Source organism: Ceratotherium simum, chromosome 21 (genome assembly GCF_057802395.1).
Source record: "Ceratotherium simum simum isolate JZ-2026a chromosome 21, ASM5780239v1, whole genome shotgun sequence".
Taxonomy (NCBI): Eukaryota; Metazoa; Chordata; class Mammalia; order Perissodactyla; family Rhinocerotidae; genus Ceratotherium; species Ceratotherium simum.
Genome location: NC_141920.1, coordinates 14,925,423 through 14,944,347, shown reverse-complemented (window position 1 = coordinate 14,944,347; position 18,925 = coordinate 14,925,423). Strand labels below are relative to the sequence as shown.

Genomic DNA, 18,925 nt, shown 5'->3' with positions numbered 1-18,925 from the left:
GCTGGACACCTCAAGGGAGCAGAGGTATCTGGCGCCCTGCTTGCACGCCTTTGCTCTGGGCTTTCCCTCCCTCCCTTCTTTCCTTCCCTCCCTTCTTTCCCTCTTTACAGGGTCAGCGCCACTGGGAAACGGGGGAGGAGTCCGCGGACACAATTCTGGAATCGTATCCTGTTTTCACTGACAGAAACCTCAGCCCTGCAGTTGACAGATGGGGAACCAAGGCCCAGAGCTGCGGGGAAATGGAAGGAATTTGCCCGTCTAGACTTGGGTCGGTCCTGTCTCCTCCTAAACTTCTCACCTCCTTGTCACCTTGTCACTTTCTCCTGCTTACTTTTCCCAGTCTTCTCTTCCTCCTCCTGAAGATCTGCAAAATCTTGGAGGATGTGCCCCACGCCCACAGGGACCTCTCCCATCTCTAAGACTGTGCCACCCACAAGGCACAAACCAGTTAGGGATCTGCAGCTCTGTGCCTGCTACAGAAAAGATGCGTGATGGTGGTTGAATGAATGAAAGAACTCGTTTCTTCACTAGAGAAAGCTTCCTGAAGGTGGGACCACACGAAGCCTCATAAAAGGCATAAAGGTTGCTTTCCAGGGAGCCTGGCTCCCTGCCTACACAGAGCAGATGCTGAGGAATGGTTTCCTGCTGACGATCCATCAATTATGCCCTCTGAAGATTATTTCTTCATCTGTGAAATAGAATAATAATAACAGAACTCACCCCAGAGTGTCCTTGGAAGGCTTACATGAGTGATGTGGGAAAAATCCATGTAAAATACTTAACACTGGGCTCGACTGTGGCAAGGGGTGAATATCTTAGAGATTACAGTTACTGTAATCTATATCGCCCTCCCCCCCACTCCTTAATGTCTGAGCACAGTTTGGACCCCAAACTCTTAACCTACAGATCTGATAAATGGACAAGAAGTGAATGAGAGGGATCTTGGCAGGAGAGTATTTGGGGGGCACCAGCCAGGCTGCAGGGTGTCCCCCATTGCAGCCTTCATAACAAATGATGACTAGTGTGTATGAAGCATGTACTATTGCCTGGCAATGCTGCAAGTGCTTTACATGTGTCAATTCACTCTATGCTCACAATGTCCTATGGGGAAAGTATTAGTAGATCCCCGTTTTACAAAGAAACTGAGTAGGACCCGAGCAGTTGAATAACTTGCTCAAGGGTACATTGGTTAGTAAGGAGGGGCTACTAGGATTTGAACCCGGTGGCTCGGAGGTGGAGTCCACGTTCTTACCCACCACGCTATACTTCCTCCCAGCTCTATCCTCTTCTCCAGCTCCTTCAGCAGTAGCAATAGAAAAGCACCTGCTCTGGGCCAAACACTAGGCTAGGTGCCTTACATTCATTATCTCTATTTCCCACCGCCCTGGCCAGGCGGGTATTATTCCCTTTTTATGGACGAGGAAACAGGTCCAGAGAGGGATGATTTCTAATGGCACACAGACAGTCAGGCGCCAAGCAGGAAGCAGAACCTCAACACTCTCATCTTTATGCTCCCTGTCCCTACCCAACCCAAGCTGCCCCTTACTCAGCTCTTTCCAAGGTGGCAAATGCCAGTTAAGCCCAGGATGCTCCCTCCCACTCCAGGGTGTGGGAGTCCTCCCTGAGTGTGGTCCAGTCCTGCAGTTTCCACCCCCTTGGCTTCCTTCAGATAAACAGTGAAGACACTGAGTCCCTGAGAAGTAACAAGATGCCTCAAAGTCACCCAGTCCTCGGTGAGAGAGCTGGATTTGAATCCAGCTCTGGCTGACTCAAAATAGCATTGCCACATTATATGGATTATCTCCCCTTCTTCCTGGAGTGGCATCTGGAGAATGAAAACAGATAGCCAGCCTCCCGCACCTGGTCCTTCCCAGCTGACTTCAGAAAGGCTCCTGATTGATGAAAGACGAAGGTGTGATCTGGCTCCTCCAGCTGCCCTGCGGCGGACTGCATTTTCCAAGGGTGGCCAAGGAGGTGTCCCACGTGCTCTTTTGCAAGGTGACCTTGCCCCTCCCAGTCGAGAGGTGGGGTCTGTTTCTCCACTCCCTAGAATCTGACCGGGCCCTGTGACTCCTTTGGTGGAAGCGACACGGACCAGTTCTAGACGTAGCGCTAAACTGGGCTGGCAGCCTCTGAGCCCCAAGTTGCCATTTAAGACATTCAGGCTGCTCTGTCCAGGCCACGTGAAGGAGCACTGAGCCCCAGATGCTGTGAGTGGAGAAGCCGTCGTGGATGGCCAGCCCAGTTAAGCCTTCAAATGCCTCCAGCCCCGGTCACCCTCTGCCTTCCCCCATAGGAAAGACCCCAGGCTATGCCCAGTCAACCCACAGAACTGTGAAAGATAATAATAAATTATTGTTTTAGGGCCCTACGTTTTGGGGCAGTTTGCTCCACAGCAATAGATAACCGAGAACACCCACCCTACAACAAGGTGAGTCTGTAACAGGAACGGATTAGAACTCAGGGATTCTGTCTCCCAGTGTAGGGATACTGTGGCCCCATAGTGGAGCCGAGGACAAGTCAGCCCTGGGACTTAGGCATCAGGACCCCCAGTTCACACTTGGGAAAGCTGAGACCCTGCACAGATGAGGAACCTCTTGAGGTCATGGAACCAACGAGTGCTAGAGTGGGGATTGGAACTCAGCACTTGAACGCATTTCCAGGGTAGCCTTGGCACTACCAGGTGGGCAGCGAGGGGGTGGCAGCAGGGGGCTTGGCCTTCTGCCCTGGTACCTTTCCTTCTCAGCCCCTGTCCCCAGGAGGGTCCCGTGGCAGCCAGCAGAGGGCGTCTGATACTGTCAAGTTTCCAAGTCCTTGGACAACTCAGGGTCTTCAAGTGGGAGACCACAGGGCTCTCTCCATCACCTCAGTCAAGGGAAATTAGCACCCTTCTTCCCCATCTCATTTCTTTTGAAGTTGGGGAGTCTTCCTTGGGTATGATAAGGGTCAACATTACCATTTATGACTCTGGGAAAATCCCATAATCCTCTCTGCAGCTCAGGTTTCTCATCTGTAAAATGATCCCTTTGCCTCCCTCAGAGGGCCCTTGGGATAGAATGGGGGAGCAGGTACCACCACGCAGAGGTTCCAGCCTGTGTTTTTCAATCTTCAGGCCAAAGACTAAGAAGATCCTGAGGCCAAGCGTGGGATTGTCAGCAGGGCTAGAATTAGCCTTCACTTTCCTCTGTCCATTTGGGCCTGGCACCCAACATGCAGTGTGCTGAGGGGTTCCTGAAAGGAGCTGGGGCCTCAGACACGCTGTCTAACAACCTCTCTGTCCTCTTTTCTGTCCTTCAAAAGCATCAAACTTGCCCCCACCTCAGTGCCTTTGCACTTGCCGTTTCTCCTGCCTGGAGTGTTCTTTCCCTCTCTCTTTGCGTGTCTGGCTCCTGCTCATCTTCAGGTCTCAGTTCAAAGGACATCTCCTCAGAGAGGTCCTCCCTGGCCACCCCATCTGAGATTGCTCACCAGCCCCTTCGTAACACTTCTCCCGACGTGAAATTATCTTGTTTCTTTATTTTGTAACTTGTTTGTTGCCAGGGTCTTTCTAGAATGGAAACTCATAAGGATCTCGTGTGCACCTTCCACCGCTGTACCGCCAGAGCCGTGCACAGGGCTTGGCATGTAGTAGATGCTTGGTAAACACTTGTTGAGTAAATGAATGAAATGTTAGTGAAGACCAAGCACGGGTAAAGGCTGTGCGAGAGCTTCTTCCCACGCTTCTCGCACGTGGATGCGAGGAAGGTTCTGGCACCCCGTTGACGGGAAAAGACAAAGAGGCTCAGGGAGACTCAGCGATTGGTTCAACGTCACGCAGCTACTGAAAGGTGGAAGCTGGACTTAAACATGGACCTGTCTGACCCCCTATTGCATGTTCCTTCCGGTCCATATGGAGGAGAAGATGCCGTCGGAGCCCCACTTGTGACCCCTTGGCACCTCCAGTTCCCATACAGGCTGCTGGTGTCCCACCATGAGCACCTGGGACTACACCTGAAGGCATTTTCTCCCAGTCCAGGCAGGGGGCGGGCTGGCAGTGCCAAGGGAGTTCCATCTCCAGGAGCAGCCCTCAGCCACTGACGGCCAAGAGCTAGAAGATAAATACCCAGAATTCCTCTACTCATGAGGGGGCAGCTGTGAGGCGTGGTCTTCACCATCTCCCAGAGTCCCCGAGGGACTGAGCCTCAATTGCCCACAGCAGCCATCTGCTCATTGATGCACCCCGAGTCGGCTTCTTTTGCTTTCTTCTCTCACCTCCTCACTCCCCTACTGCTGCTTCTTGGAATCACCTCCCAGAGAAACTACTGCACTTACATCCTTGTCTCAGGGTTGGCTTCTGGTGGACCCGAGCGGTATTGCTGCCTAACAAATTACCACAAACATAGTGGCTTAAAACAACACTCATTTCTTATCTCACGGTTTCTGCAAGTCAGGAGTCTGGATGGCTCGGCTGGGTCCTCTGCTTCAGGGTCCCTGGCAGGCTGCAATCAAGATATCAGCCAGGGTTGGGGACTCAACTGGGGAAGGACCCATGTCCAAGCTCACTTAGAAGGCTGTTGGTGGAATTGGGGACTGTGGGACTGAGGCTCTCAGTTCCTAGCTGGCTGTCACCAGAGATCACCCTCAGTTCCTTCTTCAACATGGCAGCTTGCTTCAAAGCATGCAAGCCGAGAAGAAGGCAATAGAGAGAGTCTGCTAGCAAGATGGAAGTTATAATCTCATGTAGCCTGATCACAGAAATGACAGCCTCTCCCTTCTATCATATTCTGTTAACCAGAAGAAGTTCAGGTCCTGCCCGTTCAAGGGGAGGGAATCACACAAGGGTGTGAATACCAGGCGGTCATTAGGGGTCATCTTGGATGTTGATCTGTCATACCAGCTAACAGGCACCTAAAAACTAGAACCTCATAAGTAATTTAATAAGTGAATTCCCATGTAATTTAGGAAGTTCTATGTCTATGCTAAGGAAACGCTCTGATGTACACAAGGAAGCATGGGCAAAGATGTCCATTGCAGCATTGTTTACAATAGCAAAAATTAGAAACCAGCTAAACATCTACCAAGGGGGGACTGCTAAAAAACTAATGACATATCTATCAATGCCATTCAACAGTTAAAAGGAATGGGGTAGGGCCAAGATTTATTGTTGAATGAAAATATAAGCTGTAGAACTACACATATAGTATCATGTCATTTAAAACTCAACACAAGGGCTGGCCCCATGGCATACTGGTTAAGTTCGCACGCTCTGCTTCAGCGGCCTGGGGACCTACACACAGCTCATCAAGCCATGCTGTGGCAGCATCCCATATACAAAATAGAGGAAGATGGGCACGGATGTTAGCTCAGGGCTGATCTTCCTCGCCACACACACACAAAAAAAAACAACACATAACACTATATATTTCTTTACCCTTATTTGAGAGACCAGTTGAGATCATGGGCTCTGGGAGCCAGACTCCCTGAGTTTAAATTCTGGCTCTGTAGCTTATTAACTGTGTGACTTTGGGCAAAATACTTAACCTCCCTGAATCTCAATTTCTTCACTTCGAAAAGAAGAATACCAATAATATCATCCATCTCATATACTTTTGTGAGGTTTAAATAAGGTGATGTACATAAAGCTTTTCACAGGGTTTGGGCACATCTACTGGTGTGCTGGAGGCAGCCACACCAGCTCGTGAGAGCCGATCATGGCCATCTCTTCCCAGCTCCCCTTCCAGTGACATCGCGTGTGTTGCTTGAAATCGCGTGTTGGGAGTATTTACACCATGGGAATCAGCCAACACCACAAATGAGGGCTTTTTTTTTAGAAGCACTTGTTAAGAGTTTGCTAGCATGTCATAAGTATCCAGTGAACACTAGCTATTATTATCTGTACTGCTCTGATTTCTATAAGGACAAGGATGTCTATTGTGCAATTAAAAAAATGTGTGGATGGGTCAGTGCCTGAACAAACAGCAAGGCAGCTTTGTGGGAAAAGGACCCTCGATGGGGGCTGGGTGTCCTAGGCGGCCAGTGATACCCCTCAGCAATGAGCACAAACAACTTTGGGAGTAGGTGGAAAAGTGGCTGGAGGGTGGCCCAGCCCACTGCAATTGGTGACTCATGGCCTAAAAATAACTCAGGCGGTTAGGGGGTGGGGAGGGAGCACAGGGATGGAAGGGGCAAGTTGTAGCATTTCTCTGCTTCACCCTTTTGAAAGCCCAACCACCCAGATATGCCTTTGGAGGTCAGTTCCAGTAATGGATGGATTGGAAGCCCCGGGTTGAAGCTCTGCCCGTGTGTCCGTCGCCTGTAATCACGTGACCTGCAGGAAGCCCCGTCAGCTGGGCCCCCGTTGGGTCCTGGCATTCAAGTAAACGCTTTGGCAGCAGCATAGACAGAAGGGAAGGTAACTGTATTTTTACTGGAGTTTCAAAAACCCTAAGGGGGACAGTACTCCACAAAACTGTTTAAAATCCTCTTTCCCCATCTCTGTCTCACTATTTCACACTCCAGGCAGCAGCCCTACCAACACTCTCTCTTTCCTTCTTGTCTCTAAACTGCATGCCTCACATCTCAGAAGTTTCTTTCTCCAGGGCAAGTAAGATATCCAATCCACCCTCCTTTTCAACAGTGTTTCAACTTGCTAAGTCCTTACCAGTAATGTTTTAACGACGTGGGCTAGACTGGAATGGAATAGGTAGACTAAGCTAGAGTAGAATGGAATCAGGTATGATTAAATGGAATCGAATAGAATAAAACAGGATAGAAAATATCAAGGTGCATTGCACAAATTAAGAATGTGTTTTTCATTAAACTTTTACTTCAGGTGCGTGCATGTGTGTATGTGTGTGTACGGGGTTGCAAAAAAAAAAGGCATTTTGCCTGTGGAGGGAGATCAAAAAAGTTTCAAAGCCATTATTTTGGCATGTCTTCCCAAACTACAGAGGTCGGAAAACTAAAAACTACATTTCCAAGACTTCCTTGCAGTGAGGGGTCTGGTGTGGTTTAGGTTCCGCCGATCAGACGCACCTGTGTGAGATTTGGAAGATGGAAGGAAGTAGAAGCCCCATTTCTGCTGCTTCTGTTTCTGTTGACAAATAGAAATAGAGCCTTAGAGCCAGGTCACCATGGTGGGTCATGCAGGCTGCAGGGGACCCCTGCACATCAACTCGAGGTGATCACTCTCGGACTGTGATGTGAACGGCATCCCCAGGTGTGCGATGCCGCAGGCCCGCTGGAGGTGCTGGTGGACGGTATTAATGGAAATCTCAGTATCGGGGCTCTAGCTTTTGCGAGGTTGAGAGGCTGAGCATGGGGCCTGCATGTTTTCGTGGGCCAAGTCTTGCACGTGCAGCCTGGTTCTGGTTGTGGTGGCGTCTTTCTCATCGTGGACACAGCCAAGATGGTGCATTCTGAGAGCCAGCTGTCTGAGTGGTGGCTTTCTGATTTCTTAGCTTCCTGATTATAGCAGAGCTGAGTTCCCTGGTTGAGTCCTGGGGCCTCATTCCAACCACTTTGTAAGGACCCAATTCCCTGTGTTAAATCTCCCCTGGCTTGACATATCCAGAGCAATTTCTTTATCTGTAATTAAACCCTGAATGATGGGGCACCCAATTCAGCCCACGTTAGTTCTTTGTCAATTAGATCAACTTAGAGTTTCATATTTCTTTTTGTTTCCTTGTTTACTTATTACTCAGATTCTACACAAAGAAAGGCCTAGAAGCTGACCCAACAGCAAGAAAACTTTCTTCTGGAAGTGTACGGGTGATGAGGAAAAGATTGCAAACTCTTTATTTTATACATTTTTCTTATCCTTGTTGCAAAAACAACAACAAAAAAGACAACCTAGGGGGTTTACAATAATTATGTGGAATTTATGATCCCCCAGATCCACTCTAGCCAGAATTTGGAGGGGAGCAGAGGGCAACAGAGGAGGGAGACGGAATGTTTGGCCCAGAAGAACTCCATAGCCCCACCTGCTCCTACCCTGCTGGCTCAGGGGGGCTGCCCACACTCCTTGGTCCGGGCCCCCTTCCTCGAAATGACGTCACTCCAACCTCTGCTTCAGTCCCCACATCTCTTTCTTCTGTTCTGGCTTTGGCTCTCTTGCCTCCTTCTTATAAGGACCCTTGTGATAACACTGGGCCCACCCAGATAATCCAGGAAAATCTCCCCATCTCCAGACTCTTAACTTAATCACGTCTGCAAAATCCCTTTTGTCCTGTAAGGTGACGTATTCACAGGTTCTGGGGAGTAGGGTGTGGACAGCTTTGGGGGCATTATTCTGCCCAGCACACACGTGGTCACGAGGGGGCTGGCTTTGAGAGGCTCAGAGCTGATGTGCTGCCTGGGGCCTGATATGATTCTCCCACGTACACTGGCTGTTTAAGTTGAAACACTTGATGCGATAGTTCTTACTGCTTTGTATCTTCCCCTTTGGCCATAAACTCGACCCAGTGCAGGCCGCTTCCAGCCCCTGACCATCCCCTTCTGCAAGCCCCAAATCTGGACTCATGAAGAAGCTGAGACCAGAGAGAGTGCAACTCTACCTCCACATGTCTGGCCATTCAACTAATTTTTACTGAGCGCTTACTCTGTCCCAGCACTGCTTTCGGTGCTAAAATACTGTTGAGAGCCAGACAGAGAGCATGGCGCTTACATCGTAGCGCATTTATAAGATAATGACGGATATTGATAAGGCTATTTATAGGGATGATAAAACGATATGATAGATCAGGGGTTGGCAAATATTTTATTCAAAGGGCTGGATACTTTAGGCTTTATGGGTCGTGTAGTCTCTGCCTCAACTACTCAAATTTGCCATCGTAGCAAAGGCAGCCAGAGACAACACTTAAACCGACAGGTGCGGCAATGTTCCAGTAAAACTCTGTTCACAAAAATAGGCGGCAGGCAGATTTGGCCACCGATTGTAGTTCGCTGACTCCTGTGATGGAGTGAAACTAGATGGGATGGGACAATATTAGGTGGAGTGGTCAGGGAAGGCTTCTCTGAGGAGGTGACATTTGAGCTAATGCCCAAATGATGCAAAGAAGCCAGCCATGCCAAGACTTGAAGGAAGAATGTTCCAGGAAGTGCGAACAGCGAGGGTGTTGCCCTGAGGTGCAAACTGCCTAAAGTCTGAGGAGCTTGAGCCCATGTGGCCAGGGCAGAGTAGCGAGGGAGAGGCTGGCTCAGTCAGGGCTTTGTGACCCAGGGCACAGCACTCAGGGTCCTGGCAGGAAGGAGATCATAGCCTCAAAGGGATAACTAAAGAGAGTTTAATGAAGGTACAGAGGTGGGGACTGGGTTAAGGGAGTCCCTTCAGGGACTAGCAGCGGTGGAAGCCATACCCTTCCAGAATCCGGGAGGGGGAGCTGTAGCCATGGGAGAGGGGCCACGCGGCCAGACACGCTGTGGTTGTGAATGACAGAATGTGACCTCTGCCAGATTACAGCCCAGAGGGCTGCAGGAATAAATATCTCCACCCTCTCTCCCCTCACACCTAGGATCGCCTTCAGGAGCCTCCCATTGGCAGAGCCCAGCTGGAAGTCAGAGCACAAGGGAGCCAGGTGGGTGGATTCACAGAGGTCAGACTCCTGGGAAAGAGGGCAGGTGAGAGAAGGACAGAGAATGATCTGGAGAGAAAAACAGGAAATACCAAGCCCAAGGAGTGGGGATGGGGTTAGAGTTCCCAGATAAAGTACGGGTCATCCAGTTGAATCTGAATTTCAGATAAACAACAAATATGAGTTTAGTATAAGTATGTTTAGTATAAGTATGTCCCAAGGATGTACTTATACTAAACACATATTAATCTGAAACTCAAATTGAACCGAGTGTCTTGTATTTTTATTTGCTCAACCTGGCAATCCTAGATGGAGAACCTCTGAAGGAATTTGAATCAAAGGCGTAACATAATCGAATTTAGGATTTAATAAATACATTTATTTATAAAATCAAGAAAATTTTAAATTATGATAAATAAGGTCAGAGGATTCAGGGGCACATAAATAAGATCCAGGAGCATTTAGACACATTCGTGATGCGAATTCTCTGTCTTCCATTAGGGGACAAAGCAGCTGACGCAGAGGAGGGGCTTGACCGACCCCCAGCTGGCCTGGAGGAACTGTGAGCCGCCCCCGCACTTCCTCGTCTTCACTTTGCATAGTTCTTCTCTGTTTATTGAGGCCTTTCATGCCCAATGCTTCATTCCATCCTTACCATTCCCGTGTGGAAAGTAGGTCACATCGATTGTTATTATACAGTCATTATGGAGATGTAGAAACCGAGGCTCAGAGAGGCGAAGCGACCTACCCAGGGTCACACAGGGAGGCAGCAGAAGGGCCAAGGTTGCAACTCAGGTCTGTGCGACTCGGAAGCTCTTTGCCCTCTGCCCCACTGCTCTCTGTTCCTCCCAGGGCCCGGCGTGCAGCAGGCCCGTGTCTCCCTGCTGGGCGCCTGCTGGCAGGCCCGGCTGTCCGGCGCAGGAAGGAGTCCCCAGGGGCAGCTGCTGGCCGTGGCGCCTGTCGTATCTCTGCCGCAGCCGGGCGTGGAGGTGGCGCATCCTCCGCGCCTCCTGGGCCGGGAAGAAGGCCGCCGCGGTGGCGTGCCGCAGGCGGCGCGCGTAGGTCTCCAGCAGGACCGTGGAGCACGCCCCGAGCTGCAGGAGCCCCGCGGCCAGGGGCGCGGCCGCCTGGGGGCGCCGGGCGGGCAGCAGCGGGCAGCCGCGGGCGGTGAAACGCAGCTCCCACCGGAAGGAGTTGTGCGCAGAGACGAAGGGGCTCTCCGCGGGCGGCTGGTTGAAGAGGAAGGGGATGAAGCCCAGGACGGTGTACGCAGCCTTCAAAAAGGAGAAACGGCGGGGTCAACAGACAGACGCTCCCCCCCTTCCCTGTCCCCAACCTTGCGGAAGCTTGCAGGGCTGGACGGTCCGACTTTCCCTGCCCCCATCTGCAAAATGGGCACAGAAGTAACTCCTGCCTCCTGGGGTTTGAGGAGGATTAATGGGATAAGGAGCCTGAAACGGGCTTTTTGCCGAATAAAGAGCGCCCTACAAATGCTATTTTTATTATTATTTTCGTTGAAGAGAATACTTTAGAGAAAACAAATCAATGCTTGTGGGCATTTACTCTTTGCCGAACCCTTGGTGAATACTTTAGATGTTTTATTCCATCAAATAAGCACAATTCTATGAGGCTGAGCTCAGAATGAGCCTCATTTAAAAGATGGAGAACCTAAGGTCACACAGTGGATTACACGTAGGCAACACAGGGGTCAGTCCCAGCCAGGGGATGTCCCAGTATCCTGCTCATAAGCAGTAAGCTCTACAATTTCCATGGGGTATGTTGGAGCGAGGAAGAGTGGTGTCTAGAGAGGAGGGAGGTCAGAGCTTAACCATTTGAACTTGGAGCCATACTTCTTAGGTCGGATCCTGGCTCTGCGCATGTCCTGCCCAGGTTCTGCCCAACGTCTCCATTAGGCGTAGTACTGGGGCCCACAGTTCTTTTAGGGGATTATGAAAATGTTCTATTTTCTTTTAAAATCAGAATAAGAATGAACTTCTAAGTTGAAGAATATGTTTCACTATATAATATGAGTATATTTGTCATTAATATTTTTTAAGGAGAAAGGAGTCCATGAAAGTAAACGTGTCTAGGGCCCACAAAAGTCACAGCGCAGCCCTGCCACCTACGGGTTGGTTGAATTTGTGCAAGTTCCCTAGCTTCTCTGAGCCTCGGGATCTTCATGGGTAAAATGGCGATGATGGTAACTTCTATCTTACAGGATCACAGTGACAGTCAAATGAGCTATCTTATTTCATCAGTTCTGGGATTCTTTTTTTTTTTCCACATTTTAACGTCTTTAAGATCAAGATATGTCTTCACATCCATATGACTTGTAACTGCTTTCCGCAGTCGTGCCAAGTCACGTTTCTGAGAGGATCAGAGGGTGCCAGCGTCAACACTTGCGGAGCAGGTGTCCGCAGCTTGGAAGAAAATGCTGGAAATGATAGTGGAGCATCACCGGTGCTCTAAAGGCACAGGGAACAATACTGGGTGAAAAGCCACAGACACTGACAACTCAGCCAGAGTCACTCAGAAGAGTCAGGCTCGAAAGGGACGGCCTTTTAGGAAAACCTTCACCAAATTACTTCACTATTTTTCTTGCTGTCTGTACATGAGAAAGATGTGTTACAATAAATCTATGTTGAATAATAAGTGAACTATTTTTGTCTAATTCTAATTCATAAGAAGGCTAATTGATTTCTATTACGAATTCTAATTGATAAAATTCTAAATGATAAGAAGGCACTGTGTCATGTTTTAATTGGCAGCATTTTCTTTCCTAACGATACGTTAAATAATGGCGTGACTTGCAATCAATGGCATCTTAGATCTGATGAAATACAGTAAATCAGGTAACACACTGGACATGGCCTGACACACTTCCTTACTGTGATCTACAGTGAGAAATGCATTTTACAGTACCTTCCAAGCACAGATAGTATTGTGATTGAAGAAAAATTTCATAAAATACATACCGTTATCATGTAAATATACTGTAATACATTTCTAATCTATTCTGTTTCATTAAAAAAAAAGCTGACCATGACCCCCTAAATTGATTTCATGCAGTTTGAAAAACACTTTCCTGGTATATAATAAGTACTCAATAAGTATTAGCTGTTAGTATTACTAGCTCAGAGTCTGACACTATTGTATGTTTTATATAATGGATGTTTGTGTGAGATCTCACCATTAAAAATAAAAAATAAATAGATTTGTGGCCAAAGAAAAGATGGAAAACCACAAATCTTGATGAACTAGTAAATATATTCAATAGTAAATAGATAGTAAATATGTTTTATATTACTATTAAAATAGTAAATGTTTTAGGCTTTGCAGGCCGTACATCCCTGTTGCAAGTACGCAGCGTTGCCCTTGTAGAGCAGCCACGGACAATACGTAAATAAATGGGGTGGCTGTGTCCCAATAAAACTTAATTTACAAAAACAGGAAGCAGGCAGAATTTGGCCTGTGGGCCGCAGTTGGTGGATCCCTGGTCTAGACTATTCCTAAGCCCTCCCCGCCTGATATACATAGATGTGAGCTATTAATAATAGCCAGTATTTGTTAACCATGTCTTAGGTAGCATGGAGCTTGCTAGGTCCTTCTAGAGACTATAACGTTTTGAGACTTGTAGGGTAACCTTGTAGGGTAAGGAGGATTGATCTAGTTTGTACAAGAGAGGAAAATGAGGTGAGGACAGGCTGCCACTGTGAACAGAGTGACCTTGGGGGGCAAACTATTTTAATGTCTCTGGGTATCAGTATCCTCACCTGCAATAAGGGGTGAAAACAGAACCAACTGCATCTGGCTGTTGTGAGAATTAAATGAGTTCACCTGCGGATGCCCCAGGGTCCCACAGCTTACCCAAGGGCTATGACCTGAAGGCAGGCCAAATTCAATTGCGAATCAAGTGTTTAACACACCCCACCCCTTCCCTCGAGGAGATGATTCTATGCCGGTCTCCCCATCACCGCACTTACGTCGTACTTGACTGTGAGCGTGATGGGCACAGCGGGCAGCTTCTGAGCCCAGTCCACGGCTGCCTGCGCCAGGAGGAAGACCACGTGGTCCGTGGCCACCGTCACAGCTGTGGCCACCAGGAGCAGGGTGAGCAGCCCCAGCCTCAGGAGACAGCTCAGCAGCTCCCCCTGGGACAGCCTCGGCCGGGCCGCCCTGAGCAGCCAGGCTGGCGGGGAGGCCACCAGGTGTGTGGCCTGGGACTCTGCCAGCTGCTGAGCCAGCTGCCGAGTAGCATAGATGTTATCAAACCGCAGGTCAGTCAGGTAGCGATGGAGGTACCAGGCCGAGTCCACCAGGAGGCCCAGCAGAAACAGCCCTGTGACCACCCGCTGGGTCCCCAGTGCTGCCGCCCGGGCCAGGGACTCCAGGCCAGAGAAGTCCTCCAGGACCTGCTGAGTGACCCTGAGCATGTGAAGCCGGAAGGCAGAGCCATTGCCCTGGGCCTGGAGCGTCAGGCCCTGGCTGCTCGCCTGGCTGTTGGGGCCCAGAGCCCTGGACGCGGCGTGCAGCTGTTGAGTGGTGTTGAGCAGACTCTCCAGGGAGCCTTCGGTGACACACCTCAGCACCTGCCCAGCCGCGCCCATGTTGGCCAAGACGTTGGGCACCACGGCGACAGCTAGGGTGGCAGCACTCCAGGAGAGGAGCAGGCGGCGGCCCTGCTCCGTGCCCAGGGTGGGCACGCTGAGTGCAAACAGGCAGCGAGCTGGGCGCACCAGGCCCAGACCCAGGAAGACCAGCAGGCCACAGACAGTGGCCACCAGGGCCGAGGGCCCCAGAGGATAAAGTAGCGAGGACACCAGCCAGTGGTGGGCCAGACTTGCGGCAGCAGTGGCCAGGGAACCGCACAGGAGGAGCTGGGTCAGCAGCTGGCCACAGCTGGCTGGGACAGGCCGAGAGAAGGCAACCCAGGCAGCCTGCAGCAGGGCAAGGGCCTTGCAGAGCCCCAAGAGCCAGAATCTCCACCTGCACACAAGGAAATTGGGGAAAGTCTATCAAGAGGGTGGGGGGTGGTTGTCTGCCCATTGTCCCTGCCCCGCAAACCCTTCAGCTGCTAACAGGCTCCACCCCTTTAGCCACAGGGGTGGGCACTCTTCCCAGGTGGGCCAATCAGAGTAACCCACCCCAAACCCACATGACCCAAACTGAACCAATCAGAGCCTTCCCCAGGATTATTCTCATTGGAGTTGTCAGGGAAGAGCCCAGTTTCCATGCAGTTCCTGGGGACGTGGGGATGGATGTCTGGGCTGCTTGTGTACATAATTCTGGTTTTGTGAAGGCAACTGGCCCAAGGGAATGATGGAGTCGTGGAGAAAGAAGTACAGATGAAATAGAGATGGAGAGAGAGAAACAAGGAGAGAGAGAGAGACACTATTTCACTTGAATTCTTAGTCTTGGTTGACTCACTACGTGACCCTGGACTTTCCCTCTTTGCGGACCTGAGTGTCTCCTCTGTAATTTGTAGGGGGGGAGAGTGGGAGGAGAGTGGATCAATTGACCTCTGAGGAACTTTTCTACCCTATTGTCCTTATATTTAGTCACACAACAAATGTTTATTAAGCAACTACTATGTGCTAGCCGTTGCAGAGACAGGAATGAACAACACAGAGGAGAATCCCGCACTCAAGAGTTTACACTAGGGAGTGACAGGGCCAGCAGAGGACAGCGGATGAGGTTCTCAGGACAGTGTGCTGACGGGGAGGAAAGAGAGCCAAAGACCCAGCCCTCGCACTCCAGGGTTAACAGGTTGGGATGTGAGGAGGAACCAGTGAAGGAGTCTGAGAAACCAGACAACGTGGTGCTTGGGAAGCCAAGTAAAGAAAACATTTCAAGAAGGGAGAGATCAAACATGTCAAATGCTGCTGATGGATAAGAAAGACAAGGACTGAGCAATGACCATTGGATTTAGCCGCGTAGGGGTGACCTGGACAAGGGTAGCTTGATGGCATGTTGGGCCAAAACCTAACCAGAGTGGGCTCAGGAGAGACCAGAAGGAGAAGAACGTGAGACAGGAGTGCAGACAACTCCCTCAAGGCATTTTTGCAGTAAAGGAGCAGAGGACCGGAGGGGCAGATGGGGAAATGGGACCAGGAGAGTTCGTTTAAGACGAGAGAAACTCTAGCAGGTTTCAGATGGGAGATCCAATCAAGAGGGGACATTGACAAAGGGGTGGCTCGCTGGAGAAATATCCTTCCGTGGGTGGCAGGGGCCGAGACCAAGAGTGCAAAAGGTGGGGCTGGTCTTAGAATGAAGTGGGGGCTGTTCATCCTTAAGAGCAGGTGGTAAGGCAGAGGAAATGGGTACAGAAGACGGTGAATGGGCAAGCAAAGTATGGGCACTTATATATCCATATCATCTGACGTACACAGAACAGAGCAACGGTTAAGGGTGTGACCTCCAGACTGCCTGGGTTCAAATCCCCACTTCACCATTCACCAGCTGTGTGACCTTGGTCAAGTTTCTTAACCTTTCTGTGCCTCAGTTTTCTCATCTGTAAAATGGTGCAATAAAAGTAGTACCCCATAGGGTCATCTTGTGTCTAGCACATAGTTAAGTACATTACCATAGTAATATCAGCTATTATCTGTCACTAGAGCATCAACTCCACAGGCAGAGACTTGGTCCCTTTGGATCGCTGGTATATCCCAAGTGCCTAGATTAGCGTCTAACACGTAGTAGGTGCTCCATAAATATTTATTGACTCTAGCGTGTTGGCTTTTTTTTGTGTGTGTGAGGAAGATCAGCCCTGAGCTAACATCTGCCAATCCTCCTCGTTTTGCTGAGGAAGACTGGCCCTGGGCTAACATCCATGCCCATCTTCCTCCACTTTATATGGGACGCCGCCACAGCATGGCTTGACAAGCGGTGCATCGGTGTGTGCCCGGGCTCTGAACCGGCAAACCCCGGGCCGCCGCAGCAGAGTGCGTGCACTTAACCGCTTGCACCACCGGGCCGGCCCCTAGCGTGTTGGCTTCTGTTTGCTCAGGGTAGCAGGATGTGAGGGCAGCCCTGATGGTGAGGATGCTGGAGGAGGTGACAGAGGCTTGAAGATGAAGGAGAAGGTAAAAAATAGTTCTCCGGAAAAGTGGGAGAGTAAGTGAATTAGGGAAATGACACAGGTGCTGGGCAGCATCGAGGACCCACTTGAGGTTAGAGATGATGAATTATGGCCTTATCGTTATAAGGACACTAGCTGCCATGTATTGAGTGTTTACTGTGGGCTGAGCACAATAGCAAGCCCTATGCATGCATTTTCTCATTCAGCTCCCACAACAGTCTTATAGACATTATTATTACTCTCCTTCCACAGATGGGGAAACTGAGGCTCAAAGAGGTAAGGATTTACCCAAAGACACACAGCCGGGGAATGGCAGCGCTTGAGACCTAGGCTTACCATCAAGCCTGACCACTGACCGTTTGCCTGTGGCTCCCTGTGTCCGAAGTCCCCAGACCTACCCGGTCCTGACGAGGCGCTCAGCTGTCCCCTGGAGGGCTCTCATGCTCCCCGAATAGCAGCCGATCCTGGCAGATGGACTCAGACAGCGATGGTAGGTGGAGAGGAAGTAGGGGGAATTGCGTCCTCTAGGACTTGGGAAACCCTGTCACTTCTGCTTTTCTGCCCTTAATCAAGCCCTCCTGGTCACCTTGCCCCGCCCTGCCTGGGCCCACCTCCCTGGGGGCTGGGCAAGCTGCCTCATCCTCTGCGGCAGGGCAGGCAGACAGGAGTGGGTGGAAGGTGTGGGAGGAGAGAAACAGAGCCTTTTCCCAGCAACATCTCTAATCCTGAGAGCAGAAGGGGGGATTTAGCGCCATTTTAGAGGAGGAAAACGACAAGTCATACAGCTCATCAGTGGTGGTACTGGGACTAGGACTCTGCAGGCTCCCCTTTTCCCTCCCCCTCCACAGTAATGTGCCCCAAGAGGAGCCTGATCCCAGCTCCTAGCGGGTGGGAACCCACAGGAGACCACTGGACCTGCTAAGACTCTTGTCCAGTCATGAGTGGCTCTGGTCTCCCTCCCCAGCTCCTCCTGTCTTTAGCCCGACATGGACCTCGCTTCAAATCACAGCTTTGTCCCCCCCTAGCTTGGGCGGGTGCCCTCATCTCTCTCAGCTCAGTTTCCTCCTCTAAAAAAAGATGAGTGATAATAACAGTTAACATTTATTGAGCACTTGCTGTGAATCAGGCATCCTTCTAAACAGTTTCTATTCGAATTCGCTGAGTCCTTACTTCCAACGACCCTTTGTGGTGGGAACTGTTATTATTTCCATTCTTCAGTTCAGAAAACTGAGACCCAGAGAGTTAAGTCCTTTAACCAAGCCACTTAGCTAGAAAGAGGTAGAGCCGTGATTATACCCAACAGTCCTGCCCCAGAGTCCACTGGTCAGCCACTGGGCTCTACTGGTGTGGAGAGAAGAATTCACAAGACTCATGATGACTTTGTGATACATCTGGCTTTGCCAAGGGCAGGAACTCAATAAATGTGCATTCCCTCCATGCACTCTGCTGCAATCATGGCCCTGCAGGTAACTTACAGGCTGTTCTGAAAGCCAGTCCCTACCTGGAAAGCAGACACTTCTCCTCCAGCGTCTCTGTGCCCCATCACAGCCAGCAGGACTAGGCCTCTCCTGAGCCTCCAGCCCCCGACCCTGCAGGATGGACAGGGGAGGGGGGCACACCTAGGTGGTATTCCAGACTCCCCGTCCTTTTCCCTTATAAGGACATATTGCCTGGGTCGCTTGCTCAGGCCTGAAGGAGGTATCTGCAGCCCGGATAAGGGAAGTGACATTCTCATAGTCACACAGCTGAATGAGACACCTGGGCCCTCAGAGGGCCTAACACCCTTCCCAGGTCACGAGCCCCTCTGGGCGCCAGGCCAGGCTCCAAGTCCACCAAGAACTGGGCACGCAGAGCAGACCAGGAGCAGGAAACGCACGCACCTGCTGGGGCGGGCCAGCTGAGGGAAGGGGCAGAGCCGGCCAGAGGGAAACAGCGGTGAGCAGCCACGTGTAGACCCCTTCGAAAAGGGCAGCTTCTACTCCGCTCCAGCTGAGGGTTAAAACCCCTTGGAAATGGGGCCCAACATTACTAGATTTTCCAAAGCTGCCAGTCATTCCCATTTTTATGTAACAGTCTCCAAGTTTCTAAAGCCAGCATTTAAAAAAAATGAAAGACCACTGTGCAGGCCAACCTTGACAGGTCTGTGGGCCAAAGCCAGTGAGGGCCACCAGTTGACAACCTCTGCAGAAGCCTCAGAGGGACTGATAGCTGTTCCTCTGAACCACAGGGATCCCGGGCTGGAGGCAGCAGATCTGTGCTTGAACGTCAGCTTTGCCACTGACTGTGCTGTGTAACC

The 18,925-nt window shown here is 50.5% G+C and overlaps 1 protein-coding gene across 1 annotated transcript; it reads right to left on the bottom strand.

Annotated features, from left to right (window-relative positions):
* Positions 1-9,973: 9,973 nt before the first annotated feature.
* On the bottom strand, positions 9,974-17,131 carry OCSTAMP (osteoclast stimulatory transmembrane protein). Its single transcript, XM_004430544.3, has 3 exons — positions 17,028-17,131; positions 13,535-14,537; positions 9,974-10,825 (listed from the first exon to the last, which is right to left on the bottom strand). The coding sequence occupies exons 1-3, from the start codon at positions 17,069-17,071 to the stop codon at positions 10,343-10,345; spliced, it is 1,530 nt and encodes a 509-aa protein (XP_004430601.2). The 5' UTR covers positions 17,072-17,131; the 3' UTR covers positions 9,974-10,342.
* Between the last annotated feature and the right edge of the window lie 1,794 nt (positions 17,132-18,925).

Excerpts from the sequence above, each read along its gene's own strand:
- OCSTAMP (XM_004430544.3), bottom strand. The coding sequence starts at position 17,071 with ATGAGAGCCCTCCAGGGGACAGCTGAGCGCCTCGTCAGGACCGG. Across the intron at positions 14,538-17,027 it reads GAGCGCCTCGTCAGGACCGG|GTGGAGATTCTGGCTCTTGG; the intron begins GTAGGTCTGGGG and ends CCTTGTGTGCAG. Across the intron at positions 10,826-13,534 it reads CGCTCACAGTCAAGTACGAC|GCTGCGTACACCGTCCTGGG; the intron begins GTAAGTGCGGTG and ends TCCTTTTTGAAG.